The following is a 20,000-nucleotide window of genomic DNA, read 5'->3' as shown; positions in this document are numbered from 1 at the left end:
CCCTCTCCTGCTTGAATCGAGCAATCACCCTTGGAAGAAGAAGAGCAAATGGAGGAAACGCATAAGCCAGGCTGAAAGACCAAGGCACTGCCAGGGCATCTATCAGCTCGGCCTGGGGATCCCTGGACCCATATCTGACGAGATGCCATGAGATCCAACTCCGGTTTGCCCTATCTGAGAATAAGGTTGGAAAATATCTCCAGATGAAGTTCCCACTCTCCCGGATGAAATGTTTGCCTGCTCAGAAACTCTGCCTCCCAGTTTTTCACTCCTGGGATTTAGATCGCCGACAGATGGCAAGAGTGAGACTCCGCCCACTGTATAATCTTGGCAACCTCCGTCATCGCAAAGGAACTCCTTGTTCCTCCCTGATGATTGATGTAAGCTACCAACGTTATGTTTTCCGACTGAAATCTGATGAATTGGGCTGAAGCCAGCTGAGGCCAAGCCCGAAGAGCATTGAATATTGCTCTCAACTCGAGAATATTGATGGGAAGTAGAGACTCCGCCCGAGTCCATACACCCTGAGCCCTTAGGGAGTTCCAAACTGCTCCCCAACAGACTGGCATCCATTGTCACTATTACCCATGAGGGCCTGCGGAAGCATGTCCCCTGGGACAGATGATCCAGTGACAATCACCATAGAAGAGAATCCCTCGTCTCCTAATCTAGAAATATTAGAGGAGACAGATCTGTATAATCTCCATTCCACTGCCTGAGCATGCTCAATTGCAGAGGCCGGAGATGAAACCATGCAAACGGTACTATGTCCATTGCTGCCACCATCAATCCGATTACCTCCATGCACCGAGTCACTGACGGACGAGGATTGGACTGAATGGCCCGACATGTATTCAGAATCTTTAACATTCTGACCTCTGTCAGAAAAATCTTCATTGAAACAGATTCGATTACAGTTCCCAGAAAGGGTACCCTTGTCTGAGGAACTAATGAACTCTTTTCCAAGTTTACCTTCCACCCGTGGGACCATAGGAAGGAAAGCACTATGTCGGTATGGGACCTTGCCAGTGGAAATGACGACGCCTGGATCAGTATATTGTCCAGATAAGGCGCCACTGCAATGCCCCGCGGCTTTAGAACCGTCAGTAAAGACCCCAGAACCTTTGTGAAAATTCTGGGTGCTGTGGCTAGACCGAAAGGAAGAGCCACAAACTGAAAGTGTTTGTCTAGAAAGGCAAATCTCAGGAACCTGAAATGATCTCTGTAAATGGGAACATGAAGGTATGCATCCTTTAGATCCACTCTGTTGTCATAAATTGACCCTCCTGGATCAATGGAAGAATGGTACAAATAGTTTCCATCTTGAAAGATGGAACTCTGAGAAACTTGTTTAGACTTTTGAGATCTAAGATAGGTCTGAAAGTCCCCTCTTTTTTGGGAACTACAAACAGATTTGAGTAAAACCCCTGTCCCTGAATTGGAACAGATAACTCCCATGGAGGAGAGGTCTCTTACACAGCGTAAGAACGCCTCTCTTTTTATCTGGTCTACAGACAACCGTGAAAGAAGAAACCTTCCTCTGGGGGAAGAATTTTTGAATTCCAGTTTGTATCCCTGAGACACTATATCTATTGCCCAGGGATCCTGAACATCTCTCATCCAAGCCTGGAGAAAGAAAGACAGTCTGCCCCCTAGTAGATCCGATCCCAGATCGGGGGCCAACCCTTCATGCTGACTTGGGAGCAGCAGCAGGCTTCTTGGATTGCTTACCCTTGTTCCAAGACTGGTTGGGTCTCCAGGTAGACTTAGGTTGTGAAAAATTCCCATCCTGCTTAGAGGAAGAGGGAGAGGGAGTTCCCTTGAAATTTCAAAAGGAACGAAAATGACTGTCGACCTCTCTGTTTGGATCTCTTATCAGAAATAATTTCCTTCAAGTCAGGTCCGAACAAGGTCCTCCCTTTGTAAAGAATAGCCAAAAGTTTAGATTTGGAAGACACATCCGCAGACCAAGATTTCAACCATAGAATTCTGCGTGCTTAAGATGGAGAACCCCAATCTCTTAGCCGCCAATTTGGTTACCTGCAGAGAAGCGTCAGTAATAAATGAATTGGCTAATTTAAGAGCTTTAATCCTATCTTGTATTTCTTCCAAACAAGTCTCAGTTTTAAGAGATTCTTCCAGGGCATCAAACCAATAAGCAGCTGCACTTGTAACCGTAACAATGGTTTCAGGGTTTCTTAGGACTCCCTGTAGAGGTGCGCTCACGGAAGGTTATAACAAATAATGTCAAATATACAGTCCAATCGAATCCAAAATACGGCAGCTCTTCCAATTGTTTGTGGTACGATGAGCGAATCTAGATTGAAAGTAAGAAGGCGCCAGACATAGGGTAATATTGTTACAATCTGCAAACACGCTCAAGTAACATATAGATGGAATACTTACAAACGAAACGGCACCAAATCGTGCCTAGTGAGACAGACCGGGACCTCAACCGTCGCCCGGAAGACCAACCAATGGCATGCACCAAACTCCCGCAGTCACGTGAATGTTGTAGCCAATCACCGTTTCTTTGGGCTCACACACCTTCCTTGCAGACGTCCGATTCAAAAAATAGGATCACAGTGTAGACAAACCAGGTGTCCCATACACTGCGGTTTCAAGATATTGATTGGTAACAGTGCTAGAGTGAAAGTAAAACCCACTCCAAACGAGGTACACTAAAAACAATTTATTTAAAATGTTTTAAAATCAGCAACGCGTTTCTCGACCATGCAAGGTCGTTTCATCAGGCTTAAATACACAGTATGGTATTCCCGCTGCTTATGTACCTCTTCTAACCAATCACAACATCTAAAGCCTCACACACCTTTAAGGAGGGCGGATATGTTATTCTCAATGAGCACGTTTATTTCAGACCACATTGGAAATCATGCTATTATACTTAACTTTGCATTATATCATAACAATGCTAATATACGTCCTCTACATATTTGAATTTTATTTTGATCTTATGTTATTTCATTTCATTATACTATCTTGCGTGACTATTTCTCTTTGAATATTTCATTAATTATTATTATTCTATTTCCTCTATCATGAACTATATACTATTAAAAGGGGCTCTATATATAATACATCTACAGTATATTCCAATGTAATCTCAATAGAAATGTGCCCAAATTTTACCTTAGTCTCAATAATTATGTCAATATCTTATGTAAAATACACACATTCTGACATTATGCTATATAGCGTTTCAAAATAACAAATAATGGTTATGAATTTATTTCTTATGGTTTTATGATATAGTTATTAAGTGTCATAAAATTATGTATCAATAAAATCAATTATTATGTTTTCTAAACAATTTGACCAAAAAGACATATTTGTTCATAATTTGCATATTAATGCTTATGTATTTGACCATCAATTGATATAGGGTAATTGTTCTTAACTGGTATCATAATAGAGCTGGCTATGGTTTAATTGACCAAAAAGACTTATTGTCTTTATCTCATAATACACTCCTATTTATGTCTTTGTATTGATTATTGTTCTCTATATGTAATAATGTATTTACTTTGTTTATTCAATGGTTTGATTATTTAATTTTGTTGATTAATTAAAGGCTGCAAGGTCAATATTCAAGTTAAGGCCTAATGGATGTAAGGTTTGTAACCTATATATCCAAAAGGTCTCTCTTTGTCTTAATCTGAAAAAACGGTTGTAAAGATCAGATTTAGGGATATGTTCTATTGGAGTTATTTTTAAACAGCATGGATTTCCGTCATGTTTTGCATTACAGTGTCTGGATACACTATGTAATTTATAATTCTTTTTAACATTACGAAAGTGTTCGGACCATCTTACACTTAGGCGTCTGCAAGTGCGACCTATATATTGATGTCCACAAATACAAGTTAACATGTAAATTATATAGTTAGATGCACATGTCATTCGACTACTCGAGAACATACTCAAAATGTAAGAAATTCTAGTCCCCAAGAATACACTGAAATTAGCACCTCAAATAGGTATCATACACTGAGTGACCTAAACCCTCAAAACTGTGCCGAAAGGCCATTCCAATATAATGAGGTAAATAATCCCCAACCATCCACTTCAGGAAACCATTTTTTAGAACAGCGCCCAAGACAACCAATTTGGAAACAAAAAAAGATTGCCAGTTACCTAGAACCTGTAGTCAGCCTAACCTCACCATACAAAGGCAAAAGACCTCACACAGACGAGGATGTAGAGGAAGAAGTACAGCCTACAAAAAGGCAAGACTACAGGAACTAGGTAGGGGCATCTTTAATCTATCATCCCGTCCATTGTCAGACGACGAAATCAGGGTGATAGGAAAAGGATTGTCATTTAGTCCTTCAAATACACACAACATGTTTTCCCTATTTGTTGATCTAAATAGATTCACACAAAAGCTTTCGATGCAAAAATTTTTTGCAGAGAAAAAATTAAAAGAGGAAACCATGTTGCCTGTATTGTTGGATAGTATGGACGCCAGGCTCAAAAACCAAATTGTTCCTACATTTGAGCCTGAATCATTAATGGACCATTTGTGTGAAGGTTTCATCCATACAAACTTTAGAAATAAATCAAACTTTATTCCTAAACTTCAAAATAATGCCCACATAGAAATTTTCAGGCAATTGGTTACCGATGATTTAGATCAGATTCCAAAGAGTTTAAATAAAAAGAACAACCTCTATTGGAATGAGAAACAGGCCCTTCAGTTTTTAAAAAATGATAAGTCTATCGTCATAAGACAAGCCGATAAAGGCGGGGGAACTGTCATTCAAGATCTGACAGACTATTTAAAAGAGGCAAATAGAATCCTGGATGACAAGAATTATTACATTAAATTGTCATTTGATCCAACCAATAAATACTTGGCCACATTGGGGGATATAGTAGAGTGTGCCTATAAAGAAGGTATAGTAAATAAAAAAGAAAAAAATTATTTAATTCCAACCGAACCTAACAAAGCCTTTTATTACCATCTCCCCAAGTTGCATAAAGACTCCAAATGTCCACCCGGTCGCCCGATAATCTCGGGAATAGGGAGTTTAACAGACAATGCTTCATCTTACGTTGACTTCTTTTTACAGAAGTACGTAATAGGTCTAACCTCCTATATACGAGACTCATCGGACTTGATCAGTAAACTTGAAAAAATTAACATCACTTGTGACCTAATTTGGATCACATGTGATGTACAAGCCCTTTACTCTAACATCCCACATACAATGGGTATCCAAGCTATTTCTGAAGTTCTAGAGACAGACATGTATCTACCAGATACCCAAAAAGAATTCATTTTATCATTAATTTCGTTTATTTTACACCATAATTATTTTATTTTTCAAGATGAATACTATCTTCAGGTTAGAGGAACGGCCATGGGTACCAGGTTCGCCCCTAGTTATGCCAATTTATACATGGGATCTTTCGAACAACAGTATATATATGACCCAAACTTTGGGGCGAACCTGGTATACTATGGCCGTTTTATAGATGATTTGATTATCGTCTGGAAAGGCGACAAATTATCAGCAGAAAACTTCGTAAAGCATCTAAATAATAACAATAGAGGCTTAAAATTCACTAGTACAATAGATGATAGTGGTGTGGTTTTCTTGGACCTATCAATACGTTTCGATAACAACAAAATTATTACCAGCACACACTTTAAGCAAGTTGACTGTAATAGTTACTTAGACTATAGGAGCAATCACCATCACCCATGGAAGGTAAATGTACCCTACGGGCAGTTCAAACGAATCCGTAGAAATTGCAGTAACATAACGGATTATGAGTCCCAGAGCCAAATCCTCAAAAAAAGATTTAGAGAAAAAAGGTATCCAGAATATATCATTAATAGTGGATATGAAAGAGCTAAAAATGATGACAGAAATTTATATTTCTCAAAAAATTCTAATAGATCTCAAGAGAGCCGAGAAAATCAAGTCATGTTTATTACAGAATATAATTGCAATCATGATATGATAAAAAGAAGTATAGATAAACATTGGAAAATCCTCAAGAAGGATCCTATATTAGGTCAGTTACTTGACACAAAACCAACAGTAGTCTTTAAAAAGGCACCAAACCTAAAAAGGATTTTAGCACCCAGCAAAATTGTTAAAAATAAGATCAAAATCATGCAAAATAAAAATAATGGAGAAAGACCGAATCAATTTGGAAATAAAAATATCAGTGAACGACTAAGAAAAGGGAGTTTTAAATGCAATAATAAGAAATGTAAGATGTGCGATCATATTACTAATAATGTAAACACATTTCAATCATATGTCACCTCGAAAAAATAGAATGAATAGTCGAATGACATGTGCATCTAACTATATAATTTACATGTTAACTTGTATTTGTGGACATCAATATATAGGTCGCACTTGCAGACGCCTAAGTGTAAGATGGTCCGAACACTTTCGTAATGTTAAAAAGAATTATAAATTACATAGTGTATCCAGACACTGTAATGCAAAACATGACGGAAATCCATGCTGTTTAAAAATAACTCCAATAGAACATATCCCTAAATCTGATCTTTACAACCGTTTTTTCAGATTAAGACAAAGAGAGACCTTTTGGATATATAGGTTACAAACCTTACATCCATTAGGCCTTAACTTGAATATTGACCTTGCAGCCTTTAATTAATCAACAAAATTAAATAATCAAACCATTGAATAAACAAAGTAAATACATTATTACATATAGAGAACAATAATCAATACAAAGACATAAATAGGAGTGTATTATGAGATAAAGACAATAAGTCTTTTTGGTCAATTAAACCATAGCCAGCTCTATTATGATACCAGTTAAGAACAATTACCCTATATCAATTGATGGTCAAATACATAAGCATTAATATGCAAATTATGAACAAATATGTCTTTTTGGTCAAATGGTTTAGAAAACATAATAATTGATTTTATTGATACATAATTTTATGACACTTAATAACTATATCATAAAACCATAAGAAATAAATTCATAACCATTATTTGTTATTTTGAAACGCTATATAGCATAATGTCAGAATGTGTGTATTTTACATAAGATATTGACATAATTATTGAGACTAAGGTAAAATTTGGGCACATTTCTATTGAGATTACATTGGAATATACTGTAGATGTATTATATATAGAGCCCCTTTTAATAGTATATAGTTCATGATAGAGGAAATAGAATAATAATAATTAATGAAATATTCAAAGAGAAATAGTCACGCAAGATAGTATAATGAAATGAAATAACATAAGATCAAAATAAAATTCAAATATGTAGAGGACGTATATTAGCATTGTTATGATATAATGCAAAGTTAAGTATAATAGCATGATTTCCAATGTGGTCTGAAATAAACGTGCTCATTGAGAATAACATATCCGCCCTCCTTAAAGGTGTGTGAGGCTTTAGATGTTGTGATTGGTTAGAAGAGGTACATAAGCAGCGGGAATACCATACTGTGTATTTAAGCCTGATGAAACGACCTTGCATGGTCGAGAAACGCGTTGCTGATTTTAAAACATTTTAAATAAATTGTTTTTAGTGTACCTCGTTTGGAGTGGGTTTTACTTTCACTCTAGCACTGTTACCAATCAATATCTTGAAACCGCAGTGTATGGGACACCTGGTTTGTCTACACTGTGATCCTATTTTTTGAATCGGACGTCTGCAAGGAAGGTGTGTGAGCCCAAAGAAACGGTGATTGGCTACAACATTCACGTGACTGCGGGAGTTTGGTGCATGCCATTGGTTGGTCTTCCGGGCGACGGTTGAGGTCCCGGTCTGTCTCACTAGGCACGATTTGGTGCCGTTTCGTTTGTAAGTATTCCATCTATATGTTACTTGAGCGTGTTTGCAGATTGTAACAATATTACCCTATGTCTGGCGCCTTCTTACTTTCAATCTAGATTCGCTCATCTAACCGTAACAATGCAGGCTGCCGGTTGCAACAGCAACCCCTGATGAACGTAAATTTTCTTAAGTAGACCCTCTAATTTCTTATCCATAGGATCCTTGAAGGCACAACTATCCTCAATAGGAATAGTAGTCTGTTTAGCTAAGGTGGAAATAGCACCCTCCACCCTAGGAACCGTTTGCCAAGAGTCCCTAATAGCATCAGCTATAGGGTACATCTTCTTGAAAACAGGAGAAGCAGAGAAGGGAATACCAGGTCTCTCCCATTCTTTAGCAATAATCTCTGATGTTCTCTTAGGAACTGGAAAAACATCAGAATAAGAAGGGACTTCTAGATACCTGTCCAATTTCCTCAATTTTTCTGGAGGAACCACTATTGAATCACAGTCGTCCAGAGTCACCAAAACCTCCCTTAATAACAGTCGGAGGTGTTCAAGCTTAAACCTGAAGCAAACCACTTCTGAATCTATAACTGGCAGGGCACTTCCTGAGTCAGAAAGTTCACCCTCAGATAGGACCTCCATACCCTCGAACACAGAACCCTAAGAGGGTGCATCAGAGATCGCCAATAAAGCATCAGAAGCAGTATTAACCCTGTGGGTTTCCTTTCTTTAGTGTTTGCCTTGAAATACAGGAAAGACAGACAATGCCTCAGACAGAGCAGATGACATAACAGACGCAATGTCCTTTAAAGTAATTGCAGCAGAGGCTGCAGAGGTACTTGGCTTAACTTGAGCAGGCAGTAAGGGCAGTGACGCTTGGGGAGAAAGGTGCGGCATACTCTGAATCTCATCAGTAGAGCCCTGAGAAACATCCGCATTCGTAATAAAATTTTATCAAGAAAAATTTGTTCCCTAAACTGCAATGCCCTCTCAATACAAGAGGGACAAAAGGTAACAGGTGGTTCCACATTGGCATTCAAACACATGGAACAAGTACTGTTCAGTAGGTCTTCCATGATAAAAAAAGAAAAGCAAATACAACTCTAGGTCGTGGCCCTTTAAATATACAACTGATAATTTATAAGCCAGAAAAAACCTATTATATAATAGTCCTAAAATGGATTCTGTCTAATAAAACCCTCTGAACAAGAGAGAATAATGTCCCTTTAAAAAATAAACATGACAAAATTTTATTTCCACACAAAAAAGGCACTAACCGTAAACATTGGCATTCAATACATATAAGTGGAAAAAAGAAAGCACCTATCCGCCTCAACAGCTCTGCTGAGGCGCCTACCTGCCCCCTCAATACTACGACCACAGCTTGCTGTGCTGAAATACAAGAACGCCTTCTATACAGATCAAATGCGGTCCTTAAATACACATGCTGCTTGTAGCAAATCTCAGCCGGAGACCAGAAGCCATGCGGTCATATACGGAGCCGTAATATCACTGCACAGCGCAAAAAGCGCGCGAAGCACAACCCCGCCCATCGTGGGTGTCACTTAACATCCACCTAATCCGCCCCGGACTAAGTAAAACAAACGCATTAAAAAAATAACACACACAATTCAAAAAAACGGAGCCTCAAAATTCAGCTCTGTTCTCCCCAGCGTCATGTCCAGTAAACAAACACACTTGTCACAGAAGGAATCCATTACAGTCTAATCCTCCTACGTGACTAAGAACCCCCATATCATTCTCAGCCCCTGAAATAAGTGGCAAACAGTAAAGGGTAATCCCAGTAAATAAAGGAATGAATCCCCACCAACAGATATGGAATAGATATGGGACACAGCCTTTTCTGAGTTAAATGGTGTTCCAGAACATAAAAAAGCCGCACATACTTCTATGCTGAGCGACAGCATGACTTGCCCCACACGATCAAGAGATCCTTTTCTCCTCCTGAATATCTGTGGGAACAAACGGGGTCTTAGATAATATCTGCTAAGACCATCAAATGCAGGGCAGCACAAAGTATGGGAGGCGCAGAGAGAATGTGAATCCCACCAGTTCCCATTGCTTAAAAGCCACCTGTAGCTCTACTCTAGAGGCTGACCAGGAATACGGCTACACCCTGAAATAAAATAACACTACACTGGTACCATTTTAAAAATAATAAACTCTTGATTGAAGAATCTAAACTAACACCTCACTTTACCTCTTCCTATCACTAACACAGGCAAAGAGAATGACTGGAGTGGGAGGGAAGGGAGGAGCTATATATACAGCTCTGCTGTGGTGCTCTTTGCCTCCTCCTGTTGACCAGGAGGTGATATCCCACAAGGATGAAATCCGTGGACTCATCGTATCTTAAGAAAGATAGCAAGAGAATGAAGAAAATGGATACTATGAGTAAATTAGAAAGGTGCTTAAAATTGCATGCTCTATCTGAATAATTAAGAAAAAAAAAACAGAATTTATGTTTACCTGATAAATTACTTTCTCCAACGGTGTGTCCGGTCCACGGCGTCATCCTTACTTGTGGGATATTCTCTTCCCCAACAGGAAATGGCAAAGAGCCCAGCAAAGCTGGTCACATGATCCCTCCTAGGCTCCGCCTTCCCCAGTCATTCGACCGACGTAAAGGAGGAATATTTGCATAGGAGAAATCATATGATACCGTGGTGACTGTAGTTAGAGAAAATAAATCATCAGACCTGATTAAAAAACCAGGGCGGGCCGTGGACCGGACACACCGTTGGAGAAAGTAATTTATCAGGTAAACATAAATTCTGTTTTCTCCAACATAGGTGTGTCCGGTCCACGGCGTCATCCTTACTTGCGGTAACCAATACCAAAGCTTTAGGACACGGATGATGGGAGGGAGCAAATCAGGTCACCTAGATGGAAGGCACCACGGCTTGCAAAACCTTTCTCCCAAAAATAGCCTCAGAAGAAGCAAAAGTATCAAATTTGTAAAATTTAGTAAAAGTGTGCAGTGAAGACCAAGTCGCTGCCTTACATATCTGATCAACAGAAGCCTCGTTCTTGAAGGCCCATGTGGAAGCCACGGCCCTAGTGGAATGAGCTGTGATTCTTTCAGGAGGCTGTCGTCCGGCAGTCTCATAAGCCAATCTGATGATGCTTTTAAGCCAAAAAGAGAGAGAGGTAGAAGTTGCTTTTTGACCTCTCCTTTTACCAGAATAAACAACAAACAAGGAAGATGTTTGTCTGAAATCCTTTGTAGCCTCTAAATAGAATTTTAGAGCACGAACTACATCCAAATTGTGCAACAAACGTTCCTTCTTTGAAACTGGATTCGGACACAAAGAAGGCACGACTATCTCCTGGTTAATATTTTTGTTAGAAACAACTTTCGGAAGAAAACCAGGTTTAGTACGCAAAACCACCTTATCTGCATGGAACACCAGATAAGGAGGAGAACACTGCAGAGCAGATAACTCTGAAACTCTTCTAGCAGAAGAAATTGCAACCAAAAACAAAACTTTCCAAGATAATAACTTTATATCAACGGAATGTAGGGGTTCAAACGGAACCCCCTGAAGAACTGAAAGAACTAAATTAAGACTCCAAGGAGGAGTCAAAGGTTTGTAAACAGGCTTGATTCTAACCAGAGCCTGAACAAAAGCTTGAACATCAGGCACAGCCGCCAGCTTTTTGTGAAGTAAAACAGATAAAGCAGAAATCTGTCCCTTCAAAGAACTTGCAGATAATCCTTTCTCCAAACCTTCTTGAAGAAAGGATAGAATCTTAGGAATTTTTATCTTGTTCCATGGGAATCCTTTAGATTCACACCAACAGATATATTTTTTCCATATTTTATGGTAGATTTTTCTAGTTACAGGCTTTCTGGCCTGAACAAGAGTATCAATGACAGAATCTGAGAACCCTCGCTTTGATAAAATCAAGCGTTCAATCTCCAAGCAGTCAGTTGGAGTGAGGCCAGATTCGGATGTTCGAACGGACCTTGAACAAGAAGGTCCTGTCTCAAAGGTAGCCTCCATGGTGGAGCCGATGACATATTCACCAGATCTGCATACCAAGTCCTGCGTGGCCACGCAGGAGCTATCAAGATCACCGATACCCTCTCCTGTTTGATCCTGGCTACCAGCCTGGGAATGAGAGGAAACGGTGGGAACACATAAGCTAGGTTGAAGCTCCAAGGTGCTACTAGTGCATCCACTAGAGTCGCCTTGGGATCCCTGGATCTGGACCCGTAGCAAGGAACCTTGAAGTTCTGACGAGACGCCATCAGATCCATGTCTGGAATGCCCCACAATTGAATTATTTGGGCAAAGATTTCCGGATGGAGTTCCCACTCCCCCGGATGAAATGTCTGACGACTCAGAAAATCCGCTTCCCAATTTTCCACTCCTGGGATGTGGATTGCAGACAAGTGGCAGGAGTGAGTCTCCGCCCATTGAATTATTTTGGTCACTTCTTCCATCGCCAGGGAACTCCTTGTTCCCCCCTGATGGTTGATATACGCAACAGTCGTCATGTTGTCTGATTGAAACCGTATGAATTTGGCCTTTGCTAGCTGAGGCCAAGCCTTGAGAGCATTGAATATCGCTCTCAGTTCCAGAATATTTATCGGGAGAAGAGATTCTTCCCGAGACCAAAGACCCTGAGCTTTCAGGGGTTCCCAGACCGCGCCCCAGCCCACCAGACTGGCGTCGGTCGTGACAATGACCCACTCTGGTCTGCGGAAGCTCATCCCTTGTGACAGGTTGTCCAGGGTCAGCCACCAACGGAGTGAATCTCTGGTCCTCTGATCTACTTGTATCGTCGGAGACAAGTCTGTATAATCCCCATTCCACTGACTGAGCATGCACAGTTGTAATGGTCTTAGATGAATTCGCGCAAAAGGAACTATGTCCATTGCCGCGACCATCAAACCTATTACTTCCATGCACTGCGCTATGGAAGGAAGAAGAACAGAATGAAGTACTTGACAAGCGCTTAGAAGTTTGGATTTTCTGGCCTCTGTCAGAAAAATCCTCATTTCTAAGGAGTCTATTATTGTTCCCAAGAAGGGAACTCTTGTTGACGGAGATAGAGAACTTTTTTCTACGTTCACTTTCCACCCGTGAGATCTGAGAAAGGCCAGGACAATGTCCGTATGAGCCATTGCTTGAGGTAGAGACGACGCTTGAATCAGTATGTCGTCCAAGTAAGGTACAACTGCAATGCCCCTTGGTCTTAGCACCGCTAGAAGGGACCCTAGTACCTTTGTGAAAATTCTTGGAGCAGTGGCTAATCCGAATGGAAGTGCCACAAACTGGTAATGCTTGTCCAGAAAGGCGAACCTTAGGAACCGATGATGTTCCTTGTGGATAGGAATATGTAGATACGCATCCTTTAAATCCACCGTGGTCATGAATTGACCTTCCTGGATGGTAGGAAGAATTGTCCGAATGGTTTCCATTTTGAACGATGGAACCTTGAGAAATTTGTTTAGGATCTTGAGATCTAAGATTGGTCTGAATGTTCCCTCTTTTTTGGGAACTATGAACAGATTGGAGTAGAATCCCATCCCTTGTTCTCCTAATGGAACAGGATGAATCACTCCCATTTTTAACAGGTCTTCTACACAATGTAAGAATGCCTGTCTTTTTATGTGGTCTGAAGACAATTGAGACCTGTGGAACCTCCCCCTTGGGGGTAGCTCCTTGAATTCCAGAAGATAACCTTGGGAGACTATTTCTAGCGCCCAAGGATCCAGAACATCTCTTGCCCAAGCCTGAGCGAAGAGAGAAAGTCTGCCCCCCACCAGATCCGGTCCCGGATCGGGGGCCAACATCTCATGCTGTCTTGGTAGCAGTGGCAGGTTTCTTGGCCTGCTTACCTTTGTTCCAGCCTTGCATTGGCCTCCAGGCTGGCTTGGTTTGAGAAGTATTACCCTCTTGCTTAGAGGATGTAGAACTTGGGGCTGGTCCGTTTCTGCGAAAGGGACGAAAATTTGGTTTATTTTTAGCCTTGAAAGACCTATCCTGAGGAAGGGCGTGGCCCTTACCCCCAGTGATATCTGAAATAATCTCTTTCAAGTCAGGGCCAAACAGCGTTTTCCCCTTGAAAGGTATGTTAAGCAATTTGTTCTTGGAAGACGCATCCGCTGACCAAGATTTTAGCCAAAGCGCTCTGCGTGCCACAATAGCAAACCCCGAATTTTTCGCCGCAAATCTAGCCAATTGCAAAGTGGCGTCTAAAGTAAAAGAATTAGCCAATTTAAGAGCATGAATTCTGTCCATAATCTCCTCATAAGAAGAATCTTTATTGAGCGACTTTTCTAGTTCATCGAACCAGAAACACGCTGCTGTAGTGACAGGAACAATGCATGAAATTGGTTGTAGAAGGTAACCTTGCTGAACAAACATCTTTTTAAGCAAACCCTCTAATTTTTTATCCATAGGATCTTTGAAAGCACAACTATCTTCTATAGGGATAGTAGTGCGTTTGTTTAGAGTAGAAACCGCCCCCTCGACCTTGGGGACTGTCTGCCATAAGTCCTTTCTGGGGTCGACCATAGGAAACAATTTCTTAAATATAGGGGGAGGGACAAAAGGTATGCCGGGCCTTTCCCATTCTTTGTTTACAATGTCCGCCACCCGCTTGGGTATAGGAAAAGCTTCGGGGGGCCCCGGGACCTCTAGGAACTTGTCCATCTTACATAATTTCTCTGGAATGACCAAATTGTCACAATCATCTAGAGTAGATAACACCTCCTTAAGCAGAGCGCGGAGATGTTCCAATTTAAATTTGAATATAATCACATCAGGTTCAGCTTGTTGAGAAATTTTCCCTGAATCTGAAATTTCTCCCTCAGACAAAACCTCCCTGGCCCCCTCAGACTGGTGTAGGGGCATTTCAGAACCATTATCATCAGCGTCCTCATGCTCTTCTGTATTTTCTAAAACAGAGCAGTCGCGCTTTCGCTGATAAGTGGGCATTTTGGCTAAAATGTTTTTGATAGAATTATCCATTACAGCCGTTAATTGTTGCATAGTAAGGAGTATTGGCGCACTAGATGTACTAGGGGCCTCCTGTGTGGGCAAGACTGGCGTAGACGAAGGAGGGGATGATGCAGTACCATGCTTACTCCCCTCACTTGAGGAATCATCTTGGGCATCATTTTCTCTAAATTTTGTGTCACATACATCACATCTATTTAAATGAGAAGGAACCTTGGCTTCCTCACATACAGAACATAGTCTATCTGATAGTTCAGACATGTTAAACAGGCAAAAACTTGATAACAAAGTACAAAAAACGTTTTAAAATAAAACCGTTACTGTCACTTTAAATTTTAAACTGAACACACTTTATTACTGAAAATGAGAAAAAGTATGAAGGAATTGTTCAAAATTCACCAAAATTTCACCACAGTGTCTTAAAGCCTTAAAAGTATTGCACACCAAATTTGAAAGCTTTAACTCTTAAAATAACGGAACCGGAGCCGTTTTTATATTTAACCCCTATACAGTCCCTGGTATCTGCTTTGCTGAGACCCAACCAAGCCCAGAGGGGAATACGATACCAAATGACGCCTTCAGTAAGCTTTTTCTATGTATCTGAGCTCCTCACACATGCATCTGCATGCCTTGCTTCCCAAAAACAACTGCGCAATAGAGGCGCGAAAATGAGGCTCTGCCTATGATTAGAGAAGGCCCCCAGTGAAAAAGGTGTCCAATACAGTGCCTGCCGGTTATTTAACATAATTCCCAAGAATAAAATAACTCCTCAAAGCTATAAACTATTAAAAATGCTTATAAATCAATCGTTTTAGCCCAGAAAAATGTCTACCAGTCTTTAAGCCCTTGTGAAGCCCTTTATTCTTATTTAATAAAAATGGCTTACCGGATCCCATAGGGAAAATGACAGCTTCCAGCATTACCAAGTCTTGTTAGAAATGTGTCATACCTCAAGCAGCAAAAGTCTGCTCACTGTTTCCCCCAACTGAAGTTAATTCCTCTCAACAGTCCTGTGTGGAAACAGCTATCGATTTTAGTAACGGTTGCTAAAATCATTTTCCTCTTACAAACAGAAATCTTCATCTCTTTTCTGTTTCAGAGTAAATAGTACATACCAGCACTATTTTAAAATAACAAACTCTTGATTGAAGAATAAAAACTACATTTAAACACCAAAAAACTCTAAGCCATCTCCGTGGAGATGTTGCCTGTACAACGGCAAAGAGAATGACTGGGGAAGGCGGAGCCTAGGAGGGATCATGTGACCAGCTTTGCTGGGCTCTTTGCCATTTCCTGTTGGGGAAGAGAATATCCCACAAGTAAGGATGACGCCGTGGACCGGACACACCTATGTTGGAGAAATTGGGTTTAGTGTCACTTTAAAGTATGGAGACTGGAACTACTGGAATGGGGACAAAAGAATTAAAGTATATTACAAAGTTGTTTACCTACATTTTATTAAACAATTTATATTACAATTCTAAAGAATAAAACAAAAAGTAATAAAATGTGTCAAGTAGTATCATAAAGTAAACAATCAGTTTAGGACAACTAACTTGTTTGAGCTCATGTACAAGGAAATCTATTATAATTGTTTAAAATTGACCTCGCTTGGAACAGGTGTGCAACAATTTTTCATTTTGCACTCAAACTCATTACATAAACTAGATCATCATCAATAAGACACTGTCCAAATTGGTACCAGGTAGTGGCATTGTTACATTACATTTCTGGGGGAAAACATTCTTAAAACTATAGGATTTTTTTTTAACCTTCAACCACTGCTATTGTAATGGTCAACAAAACTGAAATTGGACATCAAAATAAATCAATATTTCTAACTCACTGCCTCTACCATAAAAAAAAATGTAACCTCTACAAATGGATTTCAATATAAACCTACAAGCAATTCATGGACTCTTTTGAAAAGGGTATGTGAAGTAAGCTAGTCAGAGAAGGTATAACCCCCGCTAATCACAGTTAAAAAAAAAAAAAATAATAAAAAAATGTAATCAATCATTTTATTTTTTTACATTTTTCTGCCATTTAAGCAAAAGTAAAACCAGCAAAAAGAAAAAAAACAAGAAAAAAAACAACACAAGACAGTTTTTTGTGTCACCAAAAGGACAACTGCAAATTTTACGTTTAATTTGAAAACAGTGTTACTTTGTTCTGCAGTAAATAGTGCTTAGAATATATTTTGGGATCAATATCATCACAGTCATCTTAAAGGGATAATATTGTCTAGTCAAAAATAAATGTACATGATTCAGAAAGGGGATACAATTATAAGCAACTTTCTAATTTACTCCTATTATTGGTTCAGCACCTTGGTAGCGCTTGGCGATTAGACGGCTACATTAAGACAGCAAGTGCTACCCAGGTTCTGAACCAATATGGGCTGGCTTCTAAGCTTACATTCTGTTTTTTCAAATAAAGATACCAAGAGAATGATGAAAAATTGATAATAGGAGTAAATTAGAAAGTTGCTTAAAATTGCATGCTCAATCTGAATCATGAAAGTTTGATTTTGACTATACTATCCCTTTAAAATAAAAGTTTTTAACAACATTAAATTATTAGAATGCATACTGCACTTACCAACTCTGTTTTGATTTTCTTCAGTCCCCGATTCTCTGCTTCTGGATCTTCTGATTCAGTTTTAATCCCAGCACTTGCTCCATCTACTGCCATCCCACCTCCCATTTGGTCTACAGCAGCTCCCACTGTCTCTTGTACTAAGGTAGCCCTCCCAACACCTCCAGGAGCTGTCTGCAGAACACATGAAGGTTCTTTATCACCACCTCCAACCACTAAATCATTCTTGTCCTTCTTTGCCTTCCCACTCTCCTTTTTGGAGGCAGATGAGTTTCGTGCAGCCTTGCCACCCTTCTCACTTCCCTTGGAAGAAGATGAAGTGGCAGAAGGAGCCCCAGAGCTTACCCCAACCTCCACTGAACGTCCAGTCACTTCCTTCTTGGAACCTTCCACACTCTGAAAAAGTCCAGTGGAGGCCTGACTGCCCCTGCCTCCATCCTTGCTATTTTTGTTCCTCTTTGATTTTGATTTGGACTCCTTACCCTGGTTACTGGGCACTGGTGTCACAAACTTAATATTGTCAGGAAGAGTGGCCACTGCATTTGGGGCTGGCAAGCCTACCTCCTTGGAGCCAGACATCTCTAATTTCTGTTGGTCCTTCTCTAGGTCTGCGTCCAGGTCAATAATCAGATTACCAACTCCAATGTCCCATTCATCACCACTATCATAGGTCTCCACAGGATTTGTATCCAGACCTTTCCCTCCTGGCACACCACTGCTCAAGGACATCTTAAGATCGCCCACCGTTTGGAGGCCTTAAATATTTCCAGGCTGCGACTTCCCACCAGTCCCTTTTAACTTTGCTGGGCCACAGACAAGAGCCCTTCTTGAGGCTACGTAAGTAGAAGGTTGAGTTCCTGGAGAGACTGCATTGTTACTGTGGACAGAAAAACAAAATATTACTAGAGTAAGGGAAAAGCAAACACAGCACAGAGATGAAGTTGGCCCACAAACTATAAACTACAAAAATAAAAGGATATTCAAACTATTTAGGAATGAGGTGTAAATTATTAAACAACAAAAGGTACATTACAATGCAAAAAAATAAATGGTTTAGTGTGTTTAATTCCTGCAAAAACAAGCAGGATACAGTCATTGAATGCCGGGGTTTGTGTCTTTATCTGACGCTCCAGAATGTACCACGTGGAAACTGTAAGGTTTGCATCCTCCAAATGGGACTTTACCTATGTGTTTATCCGATTTGTGTCATTTTTGCATTAGACTATCCCTTTAAGAAAGTTTTAATGCATCTAAATTTCAAATAAATATAAAAAGTATCAGCATGATAAAAAGCTCAGCTGCAGCAGCACATCATGCTAAAAGGTCCCAGTCTCAATATTTTAAAATATGGAGAAGCACATTAATTGATGACTGGCTTTTTGGGATTTTTTAACCCCATCCCTAGCTTTTCCTAGGGATATATAAATATACTTTAGGATAATTATATAATTAGGAAACAAAGTTATTCAAGAGACATTTTAAAAATTAACAAAAGTTTTGTTTTTTTTCTCATGCAATGAAATTTTTAACTGCAGCAATATATTATAATGTATTTAAAAATGGCTTTATTCTCCAGTTAAACAACGCACTGCAATTGAGCTGGTGCTTTAGTGTAACTAATTTAAATTTTAATTTCAAAATTACACAAACGTTTTCTCTTTTTTTTTTCTAATAGATCATAATAGTTACTGCTGGTAAAGTTTTTTGGCATTGGTCCTCTGCCCATATAATAAAAAATAAATAGCTTTGTCAGAATTTTTAGGATTTCCTAGCTTAATATTTTGTGAAACTCTGCTGGTAATTGGTCTGGTCCTAGGGTTGCCACCCACCCCGGTTTCACAGGACAGTCCCGGTCTGAGGATCTGTGTCCCGTGTCCCGGAACTAGCCTCAAATGCCCCAGGTTAAGCGCTCCCCTGATGCAGCAGTAAGCAGACTTTACAAAACATTAGCTGGCCAGAGGAGCGCTTAGCCCGGGGTTACAAAACGGCAGAGTCTGCTGCCTGCCGGGGAGAGAGTGAGACGGAGATTGCTTGGTGTGGGACAGTGGGAGGGGGGGAAGAGGGTCGAGGAGTCACATCCGATTCCGGCTGCAGGCTGAGTCCGAGAGCGACAGACACGAGACTGGGGCAGGCAGGTGTGTTGGTGCGGTGGTCGCGCGGCGTAAAAATAATACTTGGCCGTGTCTGCTGGTAATTTATTTTTATTTATTTTTTTTGGGGGGGGGGGGGGGGTTAATTATGTGTAAATATTATATATATATATATATATATATATATATATATATATATATATATATATATATATATATATATATATATATATATAAAATATATATTAATATATATTATATTTATATATATATAAAATATATATTATTTATATATATATATAAAATATATATTATTTATATATATATATATATGTATATATATTAAAAAAAATATTTCATAATGAATTTAAAGGCCTGAGAAGCCACGCCCCAAGCCACACCCTCTCCACGCCCACTTAAAAAAACAATTTATGCTTACCTGATACATTAATTTCTCTTGTAGTGTATCCAGTCCACGGATCATCCATTACTTGTGG

The 20,000-nt window shown here is 39.7% G+C and overlaps 2 protein-coding genes across 2 annotated transcripts in view; one reads left to right on the top strand and one right to left on the bottom strand.

Annotated features, from left to right (window-relative positions):
• Nucleotides 1–20,000, top strand: part of LOC128663173 (zinc finger protein 609) — a 474,651-nt gene that overhangs the window by 334,282 nt on the left and 120,369 nt on the right. The gene's annotated exons all lie outside the window — the stretch shown is intronic.
• On the bottom strand, nt 17,372–18,285 carry LOC128663174 (zinc finger protein 609-like). The gene has a single exon (XM_053717371.1). It carries the CDS (start codon nt 18,140–18,142, stop codon nt 17,387–17,389), a length of 756 nt encoding a protein of 251 aa, XP_053573346.1. The 5' UTR covers nt 18,143–18,285; the 3' UTR covers nt 17,372–17,386.

This window comes from Bombina bombina, chromosome 6 (assembly GCF_027579735.1).
Source record: "Bombina bombina isolate aBomBom1 chromosome 6, aBomBom1.pri, whole genome shotgun sequence".
Lineage (NCBI taxonomy): Eukaryota > Metazoa > Chordata > Amphibia > Anura > Bombinatoridae > Bombina > Bombina bombina.
The sequence above is the reverse complement of the archived record's forward strand: the minus strand, read 5'-3'. Positions and strand labels throughout refer to the sequence as shown.

What these genes read in the sequence shown, in the direction of transcription:
- LOC128663174 (XM_053717371.1), bottom strand. Translation starts at nt 18,142, where the DNA reads ATGTCCTTGAGCAGTGGTGTGCCAGGAGGGAAAGGTCTGGATACAAAT.